The 22,727-nt window shown below is 44.4% G+C and overlaps 1 protein-coding gene and 1 long non-coding RNA gene across 4 annotated transcripts in view; one reads left to right on the top strand and one right to left on the bottom strand.

Moving 5' to 3' along the window:
- LOC125749513 (nuclear factor of activated T-cells, cytoplasmic 1-like) overlaps nucleotides 1-20,246 on the bottom strand; it is a 60,657-nt gene extending 40,411 nt beyond the window's left edge. Inside the window, exons 1-5 of one of the 2 annotated variants that reach the window (XM_049026840.1) lie at nucleotides 20,114-20,246; nucleotides 15,543-16,536; nucleotides 14,136-14,295; nucleotides 3,923-4,125; nucleotides 580-752 (exon numbers count right to left, since the gene is read on the bottom strand). In XM_049026840.1, the coding sequence (XP_048882797.1) occupies nucleotides 580-752; nucleotides 3,923-4,125; nucleotides 14,136-14,295; nucleotides 15,543-16,536; nucleotides 20,114-20,246 (1,663 nt within the window). Of the gene's footprint in view, nucleotides 1-579; nucleotides 753-3,922; nucleotides 4,126-14,135; nucleotides 14,296-15,542; nucleotides 16,537-17,879; nucleotides 18,020-20,113 lie in introns of those variants that run through there. The other variant, XM_049026841.1, reaches the window with a different exon arrangement.
- On the top strand, nucleotides 18,042-20,706 carry LOC125749521 (uncharacterized). 2 transcript variants are annotated; one of them, XR_007399943.1, is made up of 4 exons: nucleotides 18,042-18,181; nucleotides 18,818-18,950; nucleotides 20,183-20,299; nucleotides 20,608-20,706. It is a non-coding gene; the product is annotated as an uncharacterized LOC125749521 (long non-coding RNA). The 2 variants fall into 2 exon arrangements; XR_007399944.1 differs by lacking the exon at nucleotides 20,608-20,706 and having other exon boundaries at nucleotides 20,183-20,426.
- Nucleotides 20,707-22,727: the final 2,021 nt, after the last annotated feature.

Here is a 22,727-nt window from a genome sequence, read left to right as displayed (position 1 = left end):
AGGTTATGCTGCTTTAAATCAAGAGCATCAACAACTCCTTGGGGGAGGGCTGCATGCTGGCGCTCACTCCGATGGATTTCTCTGGCCTAACCAATCAGGTCCCTAGTCTCGTGTTTATATCTGTTATTCTGTGATTGAAAGAAAAAAATGGCTGCAGTTAATACCGGAACTTCACAATCTCATTTAGGAGAATCCTAAATGATCCTTAAATAGTGGCTCTAGCTAAGAGTAAGCGTGATTTTGTTTTTTCTGACCCTGCATATCAGCTTCACACATAAGCAAGGGCAAGATGCATGTTGTTATATGAAGGCTGTACAGAAGAAAACACTGTTTGAAATGCACTTCTGCAGTTGTGTATTTTCTCCAGAAGTTGGTACTTTTATGGAAACGTGTATCGTGTCCCACATATCTGTAAGTAATATGGTTAACAGGTAGTAGTAAGTAGATTCTTAGGCAAACGAGGTATTTTATCTCCTCAGTCACATATCTGGGTATACAAATGGATAAAAACTTTGGCTAGGCACAGAAACAATGATATTATCAAAATAAATCTTCCGCTGTTCAGCACGGCGCACTCACAGCACTCGATGGGATTGGATGCCGCCTGCAGCGACACTGTGCGGCCGTTTGCCTGTTCGATGTGCACCCGGAAGACCATCCTCACGCGCGTGTTCTTGCGCCCGATGTCCGTCTCGCCCTTCCGCAGCTCGATGTCGGAGTTGCGCAGTTTAAGGATCCCCGCGCAGTCGATTCTGCCACACACATTCAGGGAACCCATTAAGGTTGTACACAATGCCATTGAAAGTAACCAGCATATCTTCAAAAATGTGCATTAAAAAAGAGCAAGTGGGCATTATGCACAGTCCTGTGAAAAGAGGCCAGGCGTTTCCTGTAGACCTCTGTATTTCAGGGTTTCTGACCTAGTTAATTCACTTGGTCCACAGGCACAAGTAATATCAAAACTATTAAGCAGGTATTCAGGGGCAGTCCAGTGCAAAACCCGTGTGCAAAAAAAATGGTGAATTCCCCTGTCAGGGAATACCCAAGCAAGAATATTACACTGTACATTAATGCTTCAACCTCAGCCTGAATTCAAAAAGTAGGTTTAACTGTCAATGAGGCCTTTCCTTAACATGGAAAAACTTCACCTTACTGATGCTAAGCCGTCTCTCACAAATCACTCACATTTATACCAAGTTTCATAAAGTGTTCTAGAAAGGAAAGATATTTCCCTGGTGTAGTGATATGTACAGACCTGGTTCCAGATACTCTGGCAGCTCTGGCTCTGAGGGCCGTAGGTTCTATCCAAATCTTTCTGAAAATTTCGCTTTTGTAATTAATTACTTTGTACTTAAGTTCTAATGGTGCACAAAAGAATCCCTGGAGGTCATTCTTCACCCTGGGTGTTTCTGCGAGTTGGTCCAGGGGAGGATCCTGCTGGCTGCCACTGCTTTCCTTCTGCTCCTAATATGCTTCTTCACCCCCCTGCCGGCCCTCTGCATTGTTGCAGTGATGCTTGACACTTTTAACATCTCAGACATTAGCAGTTCCACCCCCCATAGCCCACGCCATTGTTAGCTTCTCTCTGTTTTGTCAGGGGATTTTCCTCAGCGTGGATTTGCAGCGGAAAATGCTTCGGTTCTCTGACCGGCAGCTGATGAAATTGCATAAAACCAAGTTGGCCGGTAAAAGTTAGAAAAAATAAAACTGAATACTTTCAGGATATGGCTTGGCATATGGTTTATGTTATTTAACATTCTGACTTTTCAGGCCCAACTGCTGGAACGTGGTAAATGTCAAGATTTTCTACAAATTAATTTCTCCTCAATTTAAACCTTCCCGAAAAAGAAATCAACTGAGAACTAGTTGAAAAGTGTTGTATGATACACATTCTCATGGAAGTAATTTAATTGCATATATGTAGTAAGAGCCAGCAAGTTTTTCCTATAATCGTATGTTTCTCTGAGTAAAAATTTGATCTGAGTGAAAGAAATGTATAGAAAATCATTAGGACTTATTGGCTGACATCGAAAGGCTTTTAAACATCTTTCCTGTTTATTGCATATGTTTTACAGATTTTCGTCATAGTCATGGAAAACAAACAGAAAATACATGGAAAGCAAAACTGCAAGGGGCAGAGTAGCCTCACTGATGATGCAGTAAGATGGTAATAACACAAGAAGCCAAGTTGAGAGCTATAGTTAGCAGGCTGAGCACCAGGACACCATTGCACCAGCGAAACAATGGTGCAGTCAGCAGCCCTTAGAATACCACAACCTTTCCAGGCCAGCACTCAGAGAGGCTCGACTCTCACCCTTCATTTTGCTCAGCTTTAGGTTTTGACAACTCTGTTATCAAATCTAGTGTCTTGAAAGTAGAATGGCAAGCAGAGAAATGCATTCAAACGATACTAGACATCACATACAACACAGGTCAACAGACTGTGAGCAGTCAGCATGTCCTGTACATATCTTTGCTAAGGAAATTATAACAGGCAGTGTACTGGATATGTATAACAGCTGCTCACACCCAGAACCTTTTACAAAACCATAAAATGCTGTGAAAATGTTCTATCACTTTTTAGCAGACAAATGATGAGGCTCACGTTCACCCCTTCATGTCAAATACCATCTGGTTAAGCCATATACATACACTAACACTGAAGTACTCTAACATCTCAAAAGGCAATGGATACATTCCTGCCAATCTCAAATTCATAACTGAGTTATTTGCATGGCCCAATATACTGTTAATTAACCCATTTATCTTCAATTTATTTCTATGTAATGGACTTCTCTAAGTTGCCTCTAATCACTATACATATATAAACACTAGTAGAAAGCCAATGAAAAATGGAGCAGAACAAAAAAAAAAACGAACTATATAGTTGAATTAGATTTTTAGGTAACACTTTACATTCAGTGCACTTTCATAGTGCATTCATTATGCATTAATAGAACATTCATAAGCAGCATGCAATTACACCTTACCGATTTTTATTTGTAAAAAAAAAATTTTGAAAATATAACTAAGCAAGGAGCTCATGGATCAGGTCAAGGCTGAGGTAGGCACTCTTTGCTAACAACACCTGGCCACCATCACCATTTAGCCACGATGGGATTTCTGGGCTGAAGACCTACCCCACAGAGCCATGGTGAGATGTATCTACACCTATCTAACAAGTCCTGTGGGGTCTCCAAGGGGCACCTTGGGGACTCCAACTTCCGAATCAGCAAGCAGGAGGCAAAAAGGTTTGTGTTGTCTTCCAGACACCAGGTGACACAACAGAAGCAGATGCTACAGGTGATACCAATGCCTCACCATTTCAGACAGGGAGAAGGTGCATGTCGCCTGAACCTCAACAGTGGGCAAACGAAATAACTAAAGATGAACCTCTTAGTTCCTGGTCAACGATGCTGAAAAGCTCCACAGTGGCCAACAGTCTTAATTATCCCCATTTCTAAATTTCATACCTATAACAATAATTGATACTTTATTGATTCCCATGGGGAAATTGTCATTATGCCTCCCTCGACTTGCTCTTTGTAGAGTAAGCTGTCTGCGAAGGGAAGCCACCTGTTGGGGGCACCCAGTGAGCTGGGGGTTAAGGGCCTTACTCAAGGACCCACAGATGTGCTGAGGCTGGGTTTGAACTGGTGACCTTCTGATTACAGGCACATAGGTTAAGCCAAATGAGCCACACGCTGCCGCAAAGTTGCCCAAACTTAACAAATAAAGAGTAGTCAGAGAGCAGAAGCAGAACTGACCTACCAAGATAAACAAGACAGGCTTGTAGGTGGCCACAAAAGACAAAGAGCAGATGAGTGACTGAGTGATGGAGAAGGAAGGACTGACTGACAGGCCAATCACAAGCTTTGGAAGGGTTGGAAGAGTGGCGGCAGAGGGAGGAGCATACACTCACATGGCGCGCATGTTGTTCTCTGGGAGCAGGGGAATCTCCAGCACCTTGGTGTTAGACTGCATGACCTCATGGCTGGAGGTGGACACGGTCTTGCCAGTGATACGGTGCACCTGGTAGAAGGCGTGCGGACGCAGCAGGCGGTCATCAGCCGTACCGATGAAGAGCTGCAGCGTGAGGGGCTCACTCTCCATGTAGCCATAGAGCTGGGGGGGGGGGGGGGGGGGGGGGACAGAGAGACTGTCACTTTGCTTTGCTTTTAGCTACTTATTCCAGGCTACAACATCAGGCAGACAAAGAGCCATCTGAGGTATTAGTCAGCTTCCATTAAACAGGCGTGACTAGTTCTGATACAGACATCCAGGACCATGAACCTCTAATGGTAAGATTTTATAGGCAAGGCCTTATTGAACCCGTAAAAGGGTTTTTACTGGAGTACATTTCTAACTATTTCCATAGAATATGTTTTGGTATAATAATAATAATAATAATAATAATAATAATAATCATCATCATCATCATCATCTCAGGGCAAGTGACAAGGTACAGTTCTTTATCCACTTGACCACCAGCCACTGCCAACCCAGACTTCTCTGCCTCTAAGTGCCTGAATGTGTCCATGAAACACTGCACTGTGAAGTGCAGGACGTCTAGGACAGTGGTGGCCAATCTTATCCGTAAAGGGCCGGTGTGTATGCAGGTTTTTTGGGTAACCTTTAGGTCAGCTGTTCAAACCCAGGTGTGAGGACTCCTCAGCCAATCAGTCCTCTAATTAGTCATCTAATTAGGGAACTGCAGCGAAAACCTGCACAGACAGCGGCCCTTTGCGGATAAGATTGGCCACACCTGCTCTAGGATGTAGCTGGAACACGGCTAACACACATATTCTCTGAATAAATAAAAATTTTAAAAAGACAGGTCTGATTGTGCAAGTTAGCAAACTTCGCAAACCACCAGAAAGAGGGACTAACAGTGTTTTACTGTCTCTGCTGTGGTGTTCTACTTTCGTTTTACTCACAAATGCCAAATGTGGAAATTCCCATTGACCATAAAAACTTTCAATTAAAAATCTGGCCAGTTTATCACTTTCAAATGTAGATACATGACTATTGTGTGGGTGTATGGGAACACAATTTGAGAAAAATAGAAAACACCTTTTACCAACTTCATTCAGACAAATGAAGGTATCAAGAGTTCACTATTTTTTTTTATCATTTTTTCAGTTGGAATGGGGTTAGGAATCAGTAAGCTCGGTAAAAAAATACAAAAAAAACAAAAAAGTTAAAAAAACATAGCAATACAATTGCGGGTGTGTGTATATCTGTGCACATTTGATGCTATTAAAACAGCCTTTCACAGTGAATGCTGGGAAAATATCACTCTCAGTGCTGTCCTGCATTCCACTCCAGCTCTGGAATGCTCTTCAGACTGCTGAAGTATGTCCCCTGCCCCTTCAGTCACCACAGTCTTTCCGGAACACCCTGGCCATGACCGGCATCTGCTTACGCCACGGCAGACATGTTCATGCCAATTACGAGACTCGGATCAGGCTGGCAAAACATAAAACGTGTATTTAGGGCACAGTCCACCAAGTGGACTAGTTTTCCTCATGTGCTGTGACCCCGCCTACCCTGTTTCATTGGCTTCGTATTAGTTCCACTGCATGCTCCGCCTTTCTCCAGGATGACTTGCATGTTCCATTATTTCTGTTTCAGCCATTATCTGAAATACTATTTCATCTACTTGCTGTGAAACAGCAATAAATGGATAATAGATCTTTAAACCAGGTGGAACCTGGGTCTTGCCATCTTTGGAATCCCTTCAGTCTCTAAAGTTTGGCTGAAGCTGCGACGTTCGAGCGATTCCCCACACCGATGTGGAAGGAGCAGCTGGTGGAAACCCGCTGGGTGTGGTGAACGAAAGCAGAATGGACTTGGCGGGATGATCACATTTACCGTAATGCGAACCCCAGAGGGTACCAGGAGATTGCCAGTGGGTGGAGCACCGGACAGGATTGGGTCCGATATCCCTGCTTACGGTCATCCCAGCACACATGTGCGGGCCGTCAGAAAATTGTCCTGGAGCCAAGAAACCCGGTGGTACACTAGGAACATTCGACAAGTGAAACAAACTCCGTCGCGGGCGAAAGAAGAAAAAATCAGACAGGTCCTTGACCACAGCCTGGGGCTGAATTAGGAAAAGAAGGTAAATGGTGTCCATCCGAAAATTCCTACAAATAACTTGTGGGTTATCTTCCAGTACATCTGTCTATTTTAAATACCTATCTCACTGAGTTTAACTCATGACCGAGTGAAAACAGTAATTCTGTCAAACAAAATAAAGCCCATGTTTATATAACAGATTGAGTCATAAAACAGAGCCCAGACCACATGTAACCTATGACACGCTCAGATGAATGGATTTTTAATTACCCTTGCATGGGGTTAAGACAGAGGGCGAGTCTGGGAGCAAGGTGGTGAGGTGAAACACAGAAACTCACAATCGTCGCTTCTGGAGTTCAAGATGTTGAAACTTTTTATACCTGAAAGATGACAGTGTTGCTTCTTAATTGTCTGTCAACGTTCATGGAACCAAAGCTTAACAAAGTCACCATCAAAGCAAACAAAGCAAGGAACTCATTTTTGATATAGAAAAAGGAGTGATGTAATTAAAGTGTGTACTGATTAGCTGCTGTGCATGCCTGTCAAGCTACTGGCGAATCCTGGCTGTCATGGGGTGACAGACAGCCCCAGAATTGTGAGACCTCGCCCACTTGGAGATGCATGGCAGTCCTTTGAATACCAAATTGTTTGCAAACACAACACAGCAGCCACTCATCTCAGACTATGGACAGATGTTGTCTTGTAAAGTAATTGATGAAAAAAATGACCGTAACGTTTCCTTCTTTCCCGCTCCTATAGGGCTTATACAGGCTGCAGCCGTCCAGCCACAGGTGCTGACCATCAGTGATTTAGCTTGAGGTCAAGGTCTTCTTGGACGCCTGGAGGCCCATGAGTGTGATTTATTCGCGCTCCAGTTCACAGCCTGGGTTGTTTCACCCCACTCACCGTGACGCTGTGTGGGCACGTGCACAGTCAGCTGCTAATGGTGGTCAACCAGTCGCCCACAGCACGTTTCATTACGCTTGCAAGGGATCCAAAGAGACCCGGATATAACTATGCTCAGCAAATAAACTAAAGGATGCAAACACCGGGTGGTATGATCTTTCTATTTTTTCATGCTGCAGGGTGGTAGCAGTAGCCTGTGAGTGGTCTGACCCCACACCCCTTCATTTTCACTTTTGTTTTTCAACCTGAAACGGGGTCGGGGTGGGGGGGGGCTACTTGTGACTTTCAGGCCTGTGGATGATTTGAATTTGGGGTGACCTCATCCACGGCAGAAAGTGATTAATGAGACTAGGCTACCTTTGGTGAAGTCTGGCCCTCCTGACTGAAGAGGAACAATTGCCTTCTCTGGGGACTTCAAATTCATCAACCATATGTCTTCCTTGATAGCGGCTCCTCTCTGCTCCAAATTCTGCAGAAGTTTAATATTGCAGTCTGCATATTTCACAGAGATTAACTTCATCTGCTAACATAAAATAGAATCGCCTGCTACTGTTCACCTACTTGAAGCAATGGTGACTATAATTGGCTAGACTGTCTGAAATTATACAGTTTTTAACATCTCCTCTACACATTGGTCAAAATCAGTTTCTTCTATTCAAAGATGTTCTCCAGCAACCAGTATAATCGAGGCTGAATATTTCCAACTTTTTTACATTTCGATTCTGCCAGTATAAAGACACTGAGCAGCTCCCACAGTGACAGCACAAACGTATCAATTCCAGTGTCTCACAACCACTGCTGGCACTGCCACAGCCCATAATCACTGGTGGCACTGCCACAGCCGACAACCACTGCTGGCACTGCCACAGCCCACAACCATTGCTGGCACTGCCACAGCTCACAATCACTGCTGGCACTGCCACAGCTCACAATCACTGCTGGCACTGCCACAGCTCACAAGCACTGCTGGCACTGCCAAAGCTCACAAGCACTGCTGGCACTGCCACAGCTCACAATCACTGCTGGCACTGCCACAGCTCACAATCACTGCTGGCACTGCCACAGCTCACAACCACTTCTGGCACTGTCACAGATGCCCACCCACTTTCCTAACACTTGTCAAAGCAGCACATATATGGAACCTTCAGCAGAACCGTGGGTTCCTCAGCTGTGCAGCCAGTTACTAAAGTGCAGGCTTTCTGGTGTCTGATTAGACTACAGTGGTGATATCATATATCAGGCTGATTAGACTACAGTGGTGATATCGTATATCAGGCTGATTAGACTACAGTGGTGTTTCCCAATCCAGTCCTTAGGGACCCGCAGCTGGTCCTCAGTTTTGCTCCCTCCCAAGACTATCAGTATTTTTGCTGCCTGGGAGGAAGCACAAAAGTGAACTGTCTGTGGGTCCCTGTGGAGTGGATTTGGAAACACTGGACTACAATGCCCTGCCACAAACGTGAAGAAAAAGCACAGCTGAATACATTGTTAACTGTAGTCACTATTTCGCTTTACAATACAGTATCTGATATTAAGAAATCAAACAACTGATTACAAGACAACTAATTACAAGTTAAAATGGCATTCTCCCTTGAAACCAAAGATTTGCATTTACGATCCAAAGGAAAGATGCAGGTAAAAACGTTTCATTTACATGTTTATTTCAAACAAAACAACTGACAAATCTGCAATTTTGCCTACTCAAACCTCTAGATGTTTACTGCAGCATTTAAAACCTAATTAGTCACTCAATACTCCAGGCCATTCCGATCCAGAGTACAGATTCTTAAGCACTGCGCCGCCTGGTGCACGTGCACTGCACACAATCGGCCAGTCAGTCACCTTCATGGCATGAGGACAACCTGCCATGATCTAAAGGGCATTCTACCCACCCATCCCTCCAGGCTAAAGCTATGAGAGATTAACATCCAACCAGGTGCATATTTGCTTAAGAAAATTAGCCCCTGCTTTGCGCAGCTGTATGTTTGTGAGAGTTTGGACCCTGGTCTCCACTGTCTATGTGCAAAAATAAGTACATCTTTTAAACTTCCTACAGTCCACATCTTGGCCAAATCGGCACATGGGGGTCATACCACCCTGTGTCAAACAACAGCTACACATCCTTCGCAGCATCCATGGCTTCAGGAGTGACTTTTCATACGTGAAAAATGCCCAAATAAATTGATGGTTTGAAGGGAACGGTATGTTATAAACTGGCCTGCCATAAAATTTAGGCCGGAGAAAGTCGGGGGTTGAGTGTGTGGGGGTATGAGGCGAAAAGACATTCAGACAGAGTGACGTACACTCAGCTCACATGGCCCAAGAATAAAAGTTGCCCAATATCTTACCTCGTAAATCTTTTAGGTTTTGGTTATCGCCTCAAACCACTGAGAATGCAGGAACTCCGTTCCGTTTTCCAGTTGCTACTCGGTCGTAATTAGTGGTTGCCCCATACCAAGGCTGTGAGTAAGGGAAGCCCCCCAAAAAGGAAACACTACGGAGGGGTAGAACTGGAGGGGTTTGGTTTGGGGGGCAGGGGGGGGCACAGTGGCTTCTAGAAAAACGTTCTCCCCGAGAAGCTGCTGCCAAGTCTGTCTGCCTCACACCAGATGCGTCAGAGAAAGTGCTTCACGGCGCAACGCTGGCGGCAGGCAGAGGGCTTGACCCACTGATGCCTGAGCCAGTCAGGCTGGGGGAGACTGCAGAAAAGGAAGGAGGTGATTTCATGGATGTCCGCCGCTCCTAGACAGTGGCCACTCACAGCCACAGCTCCGTCTGTCACTAAATGAGGGCGAGCGTTGGCCGACACTTCAGAGGCAAAGCGAAGGCTATAGACTGGAACTGAAAACAGTGCTGCTTTCCCAGCATGTCTCCAATTAACAAACCACACTCTTTTTTGCTATATATTATTGGTCTTTGTGGGTGTCAAACAAGCCAAGACAAAGATGCAGGTGCAACTATGTGAGTGAGAGCCCCCTCCCTGCGAACAGCAAAGGTATATGGGCAGGTAACAGCACTTGACACAAAGCTATAAATTTAGTGGATGAGCCAACCGACCAAACTGTATCAAATCACAAACTGGATCTCGTATATCTCCAGTCTCTGAAAACTGGATTTGTGCTTCCATGTTGAGCTATAACAAGAGCCATTGCAGGCGATTCCCCCATGATCACTTATTATGCCCCCCCCCCCCTTTATGAACACTTATTACACTCCAATGGAATGCACAACAGGATTAATAAACTGCACTTTCTGTTTTGTTACACACCCATTAGCAAAGGAAACCAAATGCAAAATATCCATAGAATTATCCCCATACCTATGTTTTGGCCACTGTAGTCAGCACACAGCTCACACCGTAGCTCAGATCCTGCCATCTGCTTTTCTGTGATAAGGTAGCGATTTATCAGCTCTCGCCTGGCTCCCCACCCCTGATTAAATGCTTCCAGTGACTGGGATCAATCAGGAAAATCTCCCTTAAACCTTAAGTGTTTTTCCTGAGATCGGCGCCCCGTTTTCTTCCTGAGTAGGCTTATGAAACCAGCATGTAGATGCGGCACATAGCTGTGGTACGCAGCCAGAGTGGGGGCAGTAAGATTATGCTGTCTTTGCTGAGGGCACCCAGTTGGGAGAGGGGTGGGACGGCTGTGATTGACAAGTGAGCCGCAGAGCATGAGGGCCCTTGTAATCTGGAGACCCCATTATCGTTCAGCTTGTTGGGGTCTCCCAGCCAACCGCCTCCTCCTGGCGGTTCCCACAGCCTGCTGCGCAGGGAACGGCGCGTGACGTGACTTCAGTGCCACGGGAGGAGTTTCACTAAACAAAGGGAGCCTGTGTGCTTCGCAGGCAGCCGTGGAGGGATTTATACAAAACGCGTGGCCACGCAGGAGCTCGGGAAACCATACACTCATACTGGGGTTAGGAAAAGCCAAAGCTTTTGCTAACGCGTGGGCATGCAGTCGTGCCATTGACACGGGAAGGGGGCAGGAGAATTCGAGCATTCACCAGCCTCCAAAAGTTATCCTTAATGCTGCCAAATCCATGGATTTGCATTGCTTACTGTTTTGCCGCACTCTGCAAATCAAGATGCAATATAGTACCTCTGCCCCCACTTAAACTGAATCTGCCCAGTAGCGACCGTAACGTGATCCAGGCTCTTCTGTAAGTGAAGTGTGACTCCCCTTCGTCTTGCAGAAAAGCAGAAGTTGCCATTTGGGAGATGCATTGGGGCCAAGTGGCGGGGTGCAGTGGGGGAGCGCATTAGATTAGGTCTGGGAGGGCCATGAAGAATGAGTGCTTTGCTAGAGGTGACAAGGAGCCAGGTAGCATCACCTGGGCTGTGGAGATTGGACTTCCCCTGAGCCATACGGCTGTGATCAGCAGTAGCTGGGGGGGTAACCTGCATCCCCCTCACAGAAGCTCCTCCCTCACAAAGGGGCTCATTACTCCCAGAAGCCAGGGACCAGGCCCAAGTCCCAGGGGAGACAGGGTATCGGGAAGGGTTCTTCCCACTGACAACCTTTTGTTTTTGAAGCAACCATGAAAAAAGAGGAGGAAGAACCCAGGTAAGGTATATTTGCCTGGGTGTTGCTGAGCTGTCGTGATGACATCCCTCCAACCCTACCGATGGCTACATCATCCATCGTCCCTGACTGACACCCAGTCCCAACATGTGGGCTTAGTAAAATTACTCAAGATACCCTTTTTCCCATAACACTGACAGCAGTCAAGGACATGTAGCTTGTCTGAACCCTAAACAGAATCTGTGCCTGTGTTAAGAAGATTGTTGGTTCCAAGCCCTTGCTTGGTGGAGTATTCATTTCACTGGTGCACCCTTGAGCAAGGTACTCAAACCCAGCTACTCCAGGGACCCTGTTCTTTTTCCCCATGCTTCTTACTGCTAGGCATAAATTAAGGAATATGTCCTGAACCAACATTTCCACATATACAGGTATATTTTCAGACAATGATCAAGTATGGAACTATAAAAAGTTACAAGTATGAACCTGCATATTAACAGGCCATGAGTCTGACTGGGAAGCACCTTTCCTGTGTGCGCATTATCCTAGTCAAAGTGAGTGAGAAAACCTCAGCCTGTGCCCGTGGCAGAAAACGAGACCGTCTGCCGTGTGCAAGCACTCAGCTCCCTGGCCAACTGTCAAGCAGCTCAGGACTTACGAAACTCCAAAGATATTCCACTCAAAAGCGAATAGTTTGTGAGTTAAATCACAGCGGCAAAAGAAACACACACGCACACATAGAGGCGTGCACACAGAAGTACCATCACTGTCTGGAACATCCGTAAAGCAGTTTGAGTCAGGCGACGTTCTTGCGTCAGACGGCTGACCTCTGCTGTGCTCTTCCCTGAATCACGATGGGTTTACCGCTTAGGACTAGCTGAGATCACCCTAACGGTGACCACACACAGACTGCTTGCCAATACAGCGCAGCAGGCTCTCCTACCTGAGGCAGGAGGTGGTGTAGCAGTGTATGGACTGGGTAGACAAAACAACAGAAGCTAAAATCCCTAAAAAAAAAAAATTGGAGTCTGGAGGTCCCTGAGGAGTGGTTTGAGAAACACTGTTTAAAGTTTCGTGGCTGTTCAACTTTTCTAAAGCTACTCTGTTCCAGTACAACTAATCGAGAAATGAGAAACAGGCCCCCTTACTGTCTCCTACAGTTTTTTGGGGGAAAACATATACCTTATATCCAACTTCACCAGGTCTCTTGGCCTAAAATACCAGCCTAATAAACGTGACTAACTGGAACAATGAGAGGGACAGCAAAGTACATGCAACTAGCACGATAAAATATATGTTGATACTACTGAACTGGTAGTAGAGACATGAATGTGTTAAAGGGATTTAAATAGAAAAGACTCTTACCTTTAAATGTTCTGTCAGTTGTTTTATCCTGGATATGAAATTTTATTCTTATAAGTGAGTTATGGGAGACTACAATACCATTAGTGAATGTTATATATACAACTGTTTTTTACTATTGCAATTTAAGTCAGCTGGTGTGCACAAATGCATGAATGGATTTTCATTCCTGGCCTTCAAACTAGTCTATCCACTGGCTGCATGGTGTTTTGACTACATCATATTTTTATCTTACTGCGTTGTATCAAGCCAAATTTCTTCTGCTGGTGGGAAACATTAATCAGCGAGAGTTGCGGTTTTTCTGAACGCAGACCCTCCAGCGGGCCTTAAAAAGCCAGCTTTCCCCGCTTTCCTTTCCCACAACTGACCTCTGTTGGAGCACGTATGGCCTGACAAGGGCTGCTGCCTAGAGCTGGCCTTGGAAAATGACACGGCCACGAACAGGGCCGCAGAGCTGCTGCCATATAGTACATGAACTGGACCATGGGGAAACATCAACTCAGATACAATAACACATTCACGCACACATCACACATGCAAATACACAGAGTGCTTCTAAATATGCGTACTTGACCGTACTCGCGTTCTTGTGCACCCGTTTTATGTCATCTTCCATTGCGAAAGACCACTTCCAATACTAAGAACAGAAGTACAGAGGACGGTAATCCCTGGATGTCGTTCTTGCCGCTCCCCAAATATCAAGGATGCATCGATTGCATCTTCGTCAAATGAGACCAATCCCACGATTCATTGCGCTCCAACTTCATTCTTTGCATTGTTGGTATTAAGAAAAAAAACACAGTCCCTTCTCAGGAATCATCCTGAAATGACGGAACTCCATCCTATGGAGCAGAGGCATAATGATGATGAATATATCCCCCATTCCATAACACATGCTCTTTGCCAGTGTTTACATGATAATTAGCCGGAAGTCACCCCCTCAGATTAACAGGGCCTCACTGGCTGAACATCAAATCCAGAAATCCCCCCATGGAAACTGCAATTAATTAACAAATCAGCAATTGCAGACTGAAAAAAAAAACTGTGAATTTTACGAAAACAGAATACCTCTGTCTGTGTGTTCCATTGATGTATGAGGAACCACAGTCCAAGGTTTATAAATGACCTTGCAATTTTAAAACAGAATAATCCAAGAGCCGTTAGAAACCAGTGAATTGTTTGTGTTATCATGTTTCTGGATTCAGCTGGCATACATCCATGAACAGCAGAGCAGGAAAGTTTACAGGACAGAGACAGATGCCTTACCTGAACCACCGGGTGGCCCCCAGATGGTGCCTTGACGGCCCCACGGCTGCCCTCTGTCTCATAGTGGGCCCGGTGGTGTGACTTGGGCTGCATCTCTATCTGCAGGTTGTATGGACCGGAGCAGGAGGGCAGCTGCCAGTCCAGTGCGGGGAGGGATGGACTGTGGAAGATAGAGTAGGCAGAAGGAGTGAGAAGATGGAGAGGAGAAGTGAAAAACAGGAGAGAAAGAGAGATAGAGAGACAGAAATAACTGCCAGCTTGTGCTACTACAGTCAGAAATACTGTAATACACGAAGTATATAGAAATACATAATTAGTCATATGACAAATTCTGTCATACCATGACTGAAAATTCAGAAGCGCTGAGTAGAAATAACTTTATAGCAAGAATAAACATTACACTTGTTCTTATATCACTATCCTCCCATTCTAATTTCAGTTCCTGACATATTGTAATAGGAAAACATGGAGCAGTTGGAAGAATAGAAGAAATTAAGAATTAATAAATATAAAAAATATATGAAAGTGGAGGTTTCGTTAAGGTTTGTTGTAATAAAAATACTACTGTGCTGGAGATCTGTTTTGTGACATAAAACAGAACATGAAAAGACGTCTCTGTAATCCGTCTCGACATTTCAGTGTTTTTTGACCCAAAATGAACCAATTTCCTGCAGTCTTTATGACCATAGTCAAATCATTACATCACATTGGCAGTATAAATGGTTGCCTTGACAGCATCAGGCAATGCAAAAGCTCCACCCCTCCCTGGCTCACCCCCTCCTGCCTACTTGTCAGCATCACTTCCTGTCTGAGGTTATCTTCATCAAACACTTGATTTCCTACAGGAAAGTGTGCCGGTGGCAGAGAAACTTAACATAATCGAGAGGCAAAGAAAAATTTAAAAAACTTGTGTAATAAAATAAGAAATTTATGCCAATGAAAGTAAGTGTGTGCATGTGTTTGTGTGCGTTTCTACAGCAACTACTGCAAAATATACCACCCCTCCCTGAAAATTTGATTTATGAAATGTTCTGAACTTCAAAGAAAATCCTGTCTATGACTGTGGCATTTGTCCCCTGAGTGTAAAACGGCATTACAATAAGATAAGCAAACATGGATATTTTTAGAAAATGAAAAAAGACAAATTCTTGGATCCGTTTTCGTCTGTGGGAAGTGTGGGGTGGATCTTGATTTTGATATATGTAATAAATTGTGCGAAGTGACAAACAGCCCTCCACTTTAACACTGTCGACTCATGGTATAACATGCAAAAACGCCATCCTGAATGTCAACACACAGCCTTTTTTTGCTTTTTGATTCCTGAGATACGCATCCAGAGCCAGAGGCAGGCATGCAGACAGTAACATATACATGCAAATACACTCATGACAATGTATGCATGCCTACCTGATGTAGGGTTTAGGCTTTGACCAGGAGTAGGAATACTGGGGCACATCAAGAAACCCTCCACTGTAGTTCTCTTTCTTGAAGGGCAGCCGAGGGCTTGGGTAGTCTTCTTGGGTTTCGCCTAGGATCAGCTCCTCCCCTCCAGACTCCACCTTCAGACTCATGCCTGGGCCAGACTCCTGGTTGGTCCTCCTAGCCTTGAGGGGGATGTCCTCCGAATTGTCACCGGTGCCATCGGTGCTTAGCGCATTGATGGCCGCGACAATGGCTGAGTTGGTGTACCGGTTGGTGTCCGGTGGCCAGGTGTCATCCCCAGCCCCGAGGCGAGGTGAGCCCTGCGGAGAAGGCGTGGCCGAGCGCGAGGCACGCCTACAGGGAGCCCCGCCCCCTGAGCCACTGAAGCTGTATTTGCGCTTTCCTCCACAAGGCGAGGTGGGGCGGGGAGAAGCAGCGGGCGACTGGCGAGGCGAGCCACCACCCAGGGCGCAAGAGGCTAGCGAGGATGGGCCCTTGGGGGAGACGCAGGGCGATTGCCAGGGCGAGGTGGCCGGCGAGTTATCGTAGTTGTAAGAGAAGCCTGACTCATAGGAGGACGCTTCTGAGTGGCAGCTCCGGGACGACAGGCTACTGGCGGGGCTCAGGCCACTTGGATCACGGTAGCCATCGGTGCTAGGCAGAGTCAGCATCACTGCTGAGCTCAGCTGCCTGGTCACCGGCACCCGACTCTCCTTTACATCCTCCTCTGCGAGCTGCCCATAGGCCGTGATTTCGATGCGAGGGCTTTCCAGGGTCGGGCCTCCATTGGGCCGCAGGCCAGGCGACATGTAGTAGCTGGAGACTCCGGTATCTTCCAGCAACCCGTAGGCTGCCTGGTGGCAGGAAGACACCGAGATAACAGGACTGGGTGCCAGGCCATGGAACTGGGAAGACAGGCAAGGATTCCCTACACTGAGAGGCAGGGACATGCTGGCGTTCGGGGAATAGCTGAAAGCATCTGAAAAAAGAAAAAGGCCTGTTAAATCCACACACATGCCAGAATGTTTTAATTGTTATTTATTTAAGAATGTCAAGTACTACCCTGTATAAACTTTCAAGTTGAAGTGGATTTCCACCAAAGTCGGTCATATTCTGTTGGGTTATTTGGGGGTCATGACACATTTACCACCCTGTCTCTACAATGTTTTTTTACCTATTAAAATGCTTAAGACTTGCGAAGGTCTTACTTGTGTGATTTGAACAAAAATTAAAATAAAAAGAAATACAAATTAAACTACATGTCTCATTCCTGAGCTTCAAGCTAGTTTAATTACTGGCTGCCTAGAATTTTTACTATAGTATCAGTACTATATTTAACTGCATGTTGAATATACTGTTCAATTTGCTGCAAAGGAGGAAAAAAAGCATGTGAAACCGCACCACACCTTGTCTTTGGAGGAGCAATAAAGCACAATCTCACTAGATAATATCGAAACATCATCGGAAACATCCATTTTTAAAAACGTCAAAACCAAGTTCAAATGGTTTTTCTTCACAACGAATTATTATATTGTTATACTGATTTGAATTTCCGAATAAGGATCAGGTTTAACACTACGACACTGTATTGAATTATGAATATACTTCGTCTCACTGTTGTAAAGTTTTCAAACTTCAGGAGTAAACTTTCACCGCCTTGTTATAACCACCCAGTGACAAACCACAAAATACGGGGGCAGGCGGTCTAAAATTAGTCTAATCTTGTGACTCTCAGTTTCCACTTTTGTTAGAGTTGAAACACAAGTCGCGCTATTTCATCTCCGTAATAAAATTTAAAATCAACATTAAAAAGTGGTATAAAAATGCAGGACTGTCAAACGCCCGGTTCTGCTGCCCGGAGCAGCACCTGCTGCTGTCACGCTGAAGTTAAGCCGGTACGTAACCGGTACCACCTGAGACAGCCTCGATATTCAACATTTAGAAAAACAAACAAAATTAATAGATGTTATACATTTTCACATATACATTGATATATTTTTAATACTGTATAGTTTTTCTATTGTTACATTGTATAATGTTTTATTGCTATATGTTACGGGTTATGCTGCTATCTCCTTCTCTTGTACTGTCCTTCTTGCTGCTGTAACAATGCAAACTTCCCAACTGTGTGATTAATAAAGGCTGACTTATCTTATCTTTATTATGCTGGTTCATGGGTGTCACACCGAGAGCTCGCGCCACCGCGCAGGTTTAAATCCCCGCGCGCGCTACACCCAGCAAACGACTATCACTCTCCAGTCAGGCGCCTCCACATTATTAACAGCCGGAGGGTGTTCTGCCCAAAACGGCCCCTCTACAGACCTTTACTCCTCGCAGAGTCCTCCTCTTGGCTGTATTCGAACAGAAAGTTAAAGTCAAATTCTGGTTCCTCATTGTCGGAGGTCATCTTTTAAAACTGAAGACTGTAAACGACGCCTTTTTCTTTCTTTCCTCCACTTCTTCCTTCCCCGCAAACTTTCCACACTCGACCCGACAGCACAGCGCGTTTCGGCTCCACAGTGCGCTCCCTCCTGAGATCCGGTCCGTTACGCCGCAGCGGAGTCACAGCCGGACCGGCCTTCACGCGCTTGGCGGGCCACTTGTGCTATCCTTGGCCCTTCGAGGTGACGTACACAGCCACGCGCGTAGCGTGAATTTCACTCGCACGTGTATCCTATCCCCCTACACACACACACACCCCATCGAGCGTCTGCGTTTCCGGGTCTGAGACACCCACAAAAGGCGAGGCGCTGCGTCTGCCAACGTGATCTAGTAACAGACGAAGAGGTATTTCAGATATCACAAGTCAAAAGTGATGGATTTATGTAGTTGCAATAGAAGAAGGGAAACGTGTAGGTAAACTTGCACGAAAGATATTTAATACTCAAACATCACTGCTGCATACGATAATAGCGACGAGGAAACCAAGAGCGCTTTAACCAGCCACACTTAATGGGTGTGCTTCTGTTTTAAGAACCCCCATGTAAACGCATGTTTAAAATAGCAGGTATCCAGCATCCGACTCATGATTGATGAATTCGGTTTTTTTTTTCCACCACGTCACTGTTTTGCATCTTGTACTCACTGTAGTTACCCGAGCCAAAACACTTCAAGAATAACCCTCGTACAAATATAGAGCGACAGCGCTGGAACACTCTGACAGACACGTCTGCGGGAACCTCATAAGTGAAATGCCCTTGGAGCCCGTGTAGAGTTGAGGGAAACTAATCACAGGTTGTGGCTGTCTCCTTGTGGTCCAGTCACTCGTCACCACAGAGGCAGAGGCAAGGAGAAAGTTGAAGGGGCTCAGCATCCCGCTGGCGTCAGCATGGTGGAAATACCGGGTGGAGGGCTGCACCCACCAGCGAATCCAGCAGCGCTGCCACGACTTGGGTCTGTTATCGATTATGGCACAACGTCTTTACAGATGATTAGTGATTTTTCGCTCGACTCCTCGGTAAATAAAGAGACGGTTGGATAATATACAACGACTGTAGTGGACTCATGTTTACAAATAAATGCCCCTGTTTGCCACTCCATTCTGAATTTAATATATAGGACCTGTATTACCTTTTAGTAAGGTTTTATAAGTGCAATATGAGATCATATTATTATATTATTATATATTACCAATATATAATAATTATATAATATATTATTATTAATATTAATATTATTAATATTATTAGTATTGTTATTAACAGGAACAGATACACAGCAAGCTGAGTTATTTATTAACTCAGTTACACACACATCTAAAATCATTATTCCCATTTCATTTTGCCCCTTCGTATAGAATTTTTCAAAAATGTATTATACACCTGTAGCTTCTACAAGTTTGCGAATTCCATCTTCATTTTTGACACAATCGGTTGCATGAATACCAACTGCTGGCCAGTTTAGTGTTTACAGGACGCTACTATAGAAGGCATGGTTCATAGGCTGGGGCTCCCGAAGCACCTCCCCCGTAGTTTCATCCCCTTCCTTATTGGTCAACTTGTAAGTGCAGGCGCGAATGAAACAAGACCTTGTGTCACAAGGGAGTATTCGCTTAGTGATTATTATTGCATGCATTCGTGTGCTTCCATTATACAGTCGGACAGCACACTAATTGTTTATTTACTTTTCAGGCGGTAGTTTAGCACAAATCAGTGACACTCGTATGGCTTGAATTCAGAGTAAACGTTGCATTTATAGTAGTGATCATGACACAAACTCTTTGCATAGCAGCCTTTAAACAGAAGTAAACACTGGTGTCTCGACTTCCACGACTTAAGACACGGCTTCACAGCACAGTCCTTGTAGCCTAATCAGCCTTTATTTATATGTATAAGACGCACATTTATCAGTTACCTGGAAAGTGCATTACATTGCGAAGCACAAAAACCCAGAAAAGCGGACCAGAAAATATTTAGGTCCACGACCACTGGTATATTTGCTTAACAGTATAACAACTTTCAATCTGTCACTTAAAGAATATGGGCTACAGCTGAGAAAACCACAATACGACAGACAATACGATAACAAAGAGAAGCATGGGCTAAAAAGCTGATTACCTTCTTCAGCCGACTTCATGTTGGTGGTGAGAGACGAGAGAAAACGCAATCCCGTTTCTTTTCCCACAGCCGACGGAGCAAGTGGTCCGAAGTTGAACTTGGAGGAGACTCGCAGACAGCGATTATCCTGCATTCAATTAGCGACAGGTTGACGTTTTTCGCAGGCGAAAATGTCAATATTACAAAGTAATTTCTGATATTAAAAAAATAAAAAAAGAAATGACACCATTTATCCTGCTACAAATTAAGACAAAAAAACCTTACTTGTGCAAAGTCTGGATAAAGTTAATATAAAACGGTTTTGTCCACACTGTTACTGTGGCATATTATTTAAAGCACTTTGTGACAGCAGAGCGATACTTTCATATAAAATGCAGAGAATTTGGCAGTAAGTGAAAAGTTAGATTTATTCTAAATGAAAAGTGACTGCTCCCGCTTCTGAGAAGGAATTGTTCGGTGTATTTTTCTCTCTGTCTGGTAATATTGTCATTCAGATTTCTAGCGACTCTGAGTTTGCGTGACGCAGAGCTTGTCAAGGAGGTAGACTGCTGCCTTTTTAAAGCTGGAAAACACCTCCGACGAGCAGATCCGCCCCTTTCCAGCAGTGACGCTCGGCTCGCAGACGCGGAGAGCCGAGATTGTGCGACCCTCGCTGCCCAGGGATTCCAGCTGCAGAAGTGGGAGCTGTGCGGGCGGAGCGCGAGTTTGTCTATTTATTTTGGTGATTTGAAACGTTTCACTGCTTTGTTTATCTTGTTCACCCGTTTGTTTATGCCGAGATCGGCATGCTTAAATAAACACATGACCTTGTTAATTAACTATGCTTACAAACAAAAAGTCCAATATCACACAATATACATAGGCAATATAATTATCTGTAATTTTATGGGAGAATAATATTGTTAGGAGAAATACAATGCGAGTATCACTATCAGTCACAAGATTTCTGTTCAGCTTTCTTTCCAATACTTCACCGTCTTATAATATAATAATGCAGCACTAAATTTATTTTTTGAAAAGCTGCACGATGGAGGTTTGTCTTTTATAAGGAAACAAATTTCCATTTTGTAAAAACTTGTTTTGCTAAAAATCGTTTGCAATGAGCGCCCAACAATAGCCCGATCGACCGACGCCAGCTGCAGCGCTGAGAAGTTGTAATTTAGGAACGCTGTACTAGGTTGTATGTCATAGGGGTTGGTCTAGTAATTTATAATTAGTCCGTTTGAATGATCTGCAAAATAATTCGTAAAGAAAATGAGCGAGCAACGAAGGCATTTGCCCCAAGAATTGTAAGAGCAGCTGGCAGAAGTAATCATCGAATATAACTAATCATCACCAGATTTCAGAATCAATTGAGAAAAAATTAAGCAGGCTTTAGCGCTGGAGATTCAGTCCTTAACCCATGGATCGTCTTTTCGGTTTTCGCTGCATGCGTTTGTACTTCTTAAACCAATGTCTCCTTCATGGCCAAGCTGCATTGCTCATTTCACCGTTTCCATTCTGAGTAGTCTGTGTCATCGTATTTCTAAATGGGTCTTTTAAAAAAACCATATTTCCTCATTATTTATTTTATTTTTTTTTTTTGCTGGCTACATATTTCTTTCGGACCTAGAGGCTGGTTTGTATAGATTAACACGTGTTTAACTATAGGCTTATATTTTAACAATTGCAATTGAAAAATACATTATGTGTGGTACAGAACCATTCATAAACAGTTAATGCGGTCTTCCAGTGAGCCCTGTTATCGGTGCAGAAGTTCAGATTGTGAGAGCATCTATTTTTGAAAGAGGCTAAGAGTAAACACGCATTGAGGCTGTAGCTTTCACTCAAGGTTTGGTTTAGCAAGAGCTACAGTCGCACAGATTCACACCCAGGTTAATTTAGTGTAAGCCGGGCGCGGTATGCAGTTGGGGAAAAGTGAATGGAGAGCGGTGGTGGCCAATGAATACGGAAGCATCAGTCCAGCGGCGCTCTAGATGCGGCCCCCAGTCGCCAGTGCTACTACCTTATTGCTCATACCTTAGACGTGCAAATCAATTTAGTGGCACCAAGTATTGCTATATTACACTATAACTACTACATACACTTGGGACAAAGAGGGGTGCTGGTCCAGTTGCCATTATTTATTAGTAACAACTCTAGGTTGTTACTAACCAGAAGCAGGCTCACACAGACTTAAGATATTACAGTCAGATGGCCCCTTTGTCGGGTATGACTCAAAAAATATAGATTACTATATATTAAGCCAAATTACATGGTATTTATATAAACAGCAAAAGCAAATTTAAAAAGTAGGCCAATATCTGTACATTTTCATACAAGAGACTAATGGTTTCTACCGTCCATAGCCTACATTCCACTTTAGTTGTTTTTTAAGAACCTTACATCAGTTATGGTATGATAAATTGTTACAATATACCGGTAGGCTAATAGGGGTAATTGTATACTGTACCTATCCAATTGCATAAGATCCGGAAATTGAATGTTTTTTTTTTCTTTTCCTAATACTCCTGCTGCAAATACAGCACAGTGTTTTTAAAGTTATTTCCATATGACTGCAATTATAAAGACATCACAGGGCTTTAAAGAAGTGTGCATTTAGGTTATTGAACGT

The sequence above is a fragment of the Brienomyrus brachyistius genome, chromosome 9, assembly GCF_023856365.1.
Source record: "Brienomyrus brachyistius isolate T26 chromosome 9, BBRACH_0.4, whole genome shotgun sequence".
NCBI classification, from domain to species: domain Eukaryota; kingdom Metazoa; phylum Chordata; class Actinopteri; order Osteoglossiformes; family Mormyridae; genus Brienomyrus; species Brienomyrus brachyistius.
This window is presented reverse-complemented; position numbering and strand designations above follow the sequence as displayed.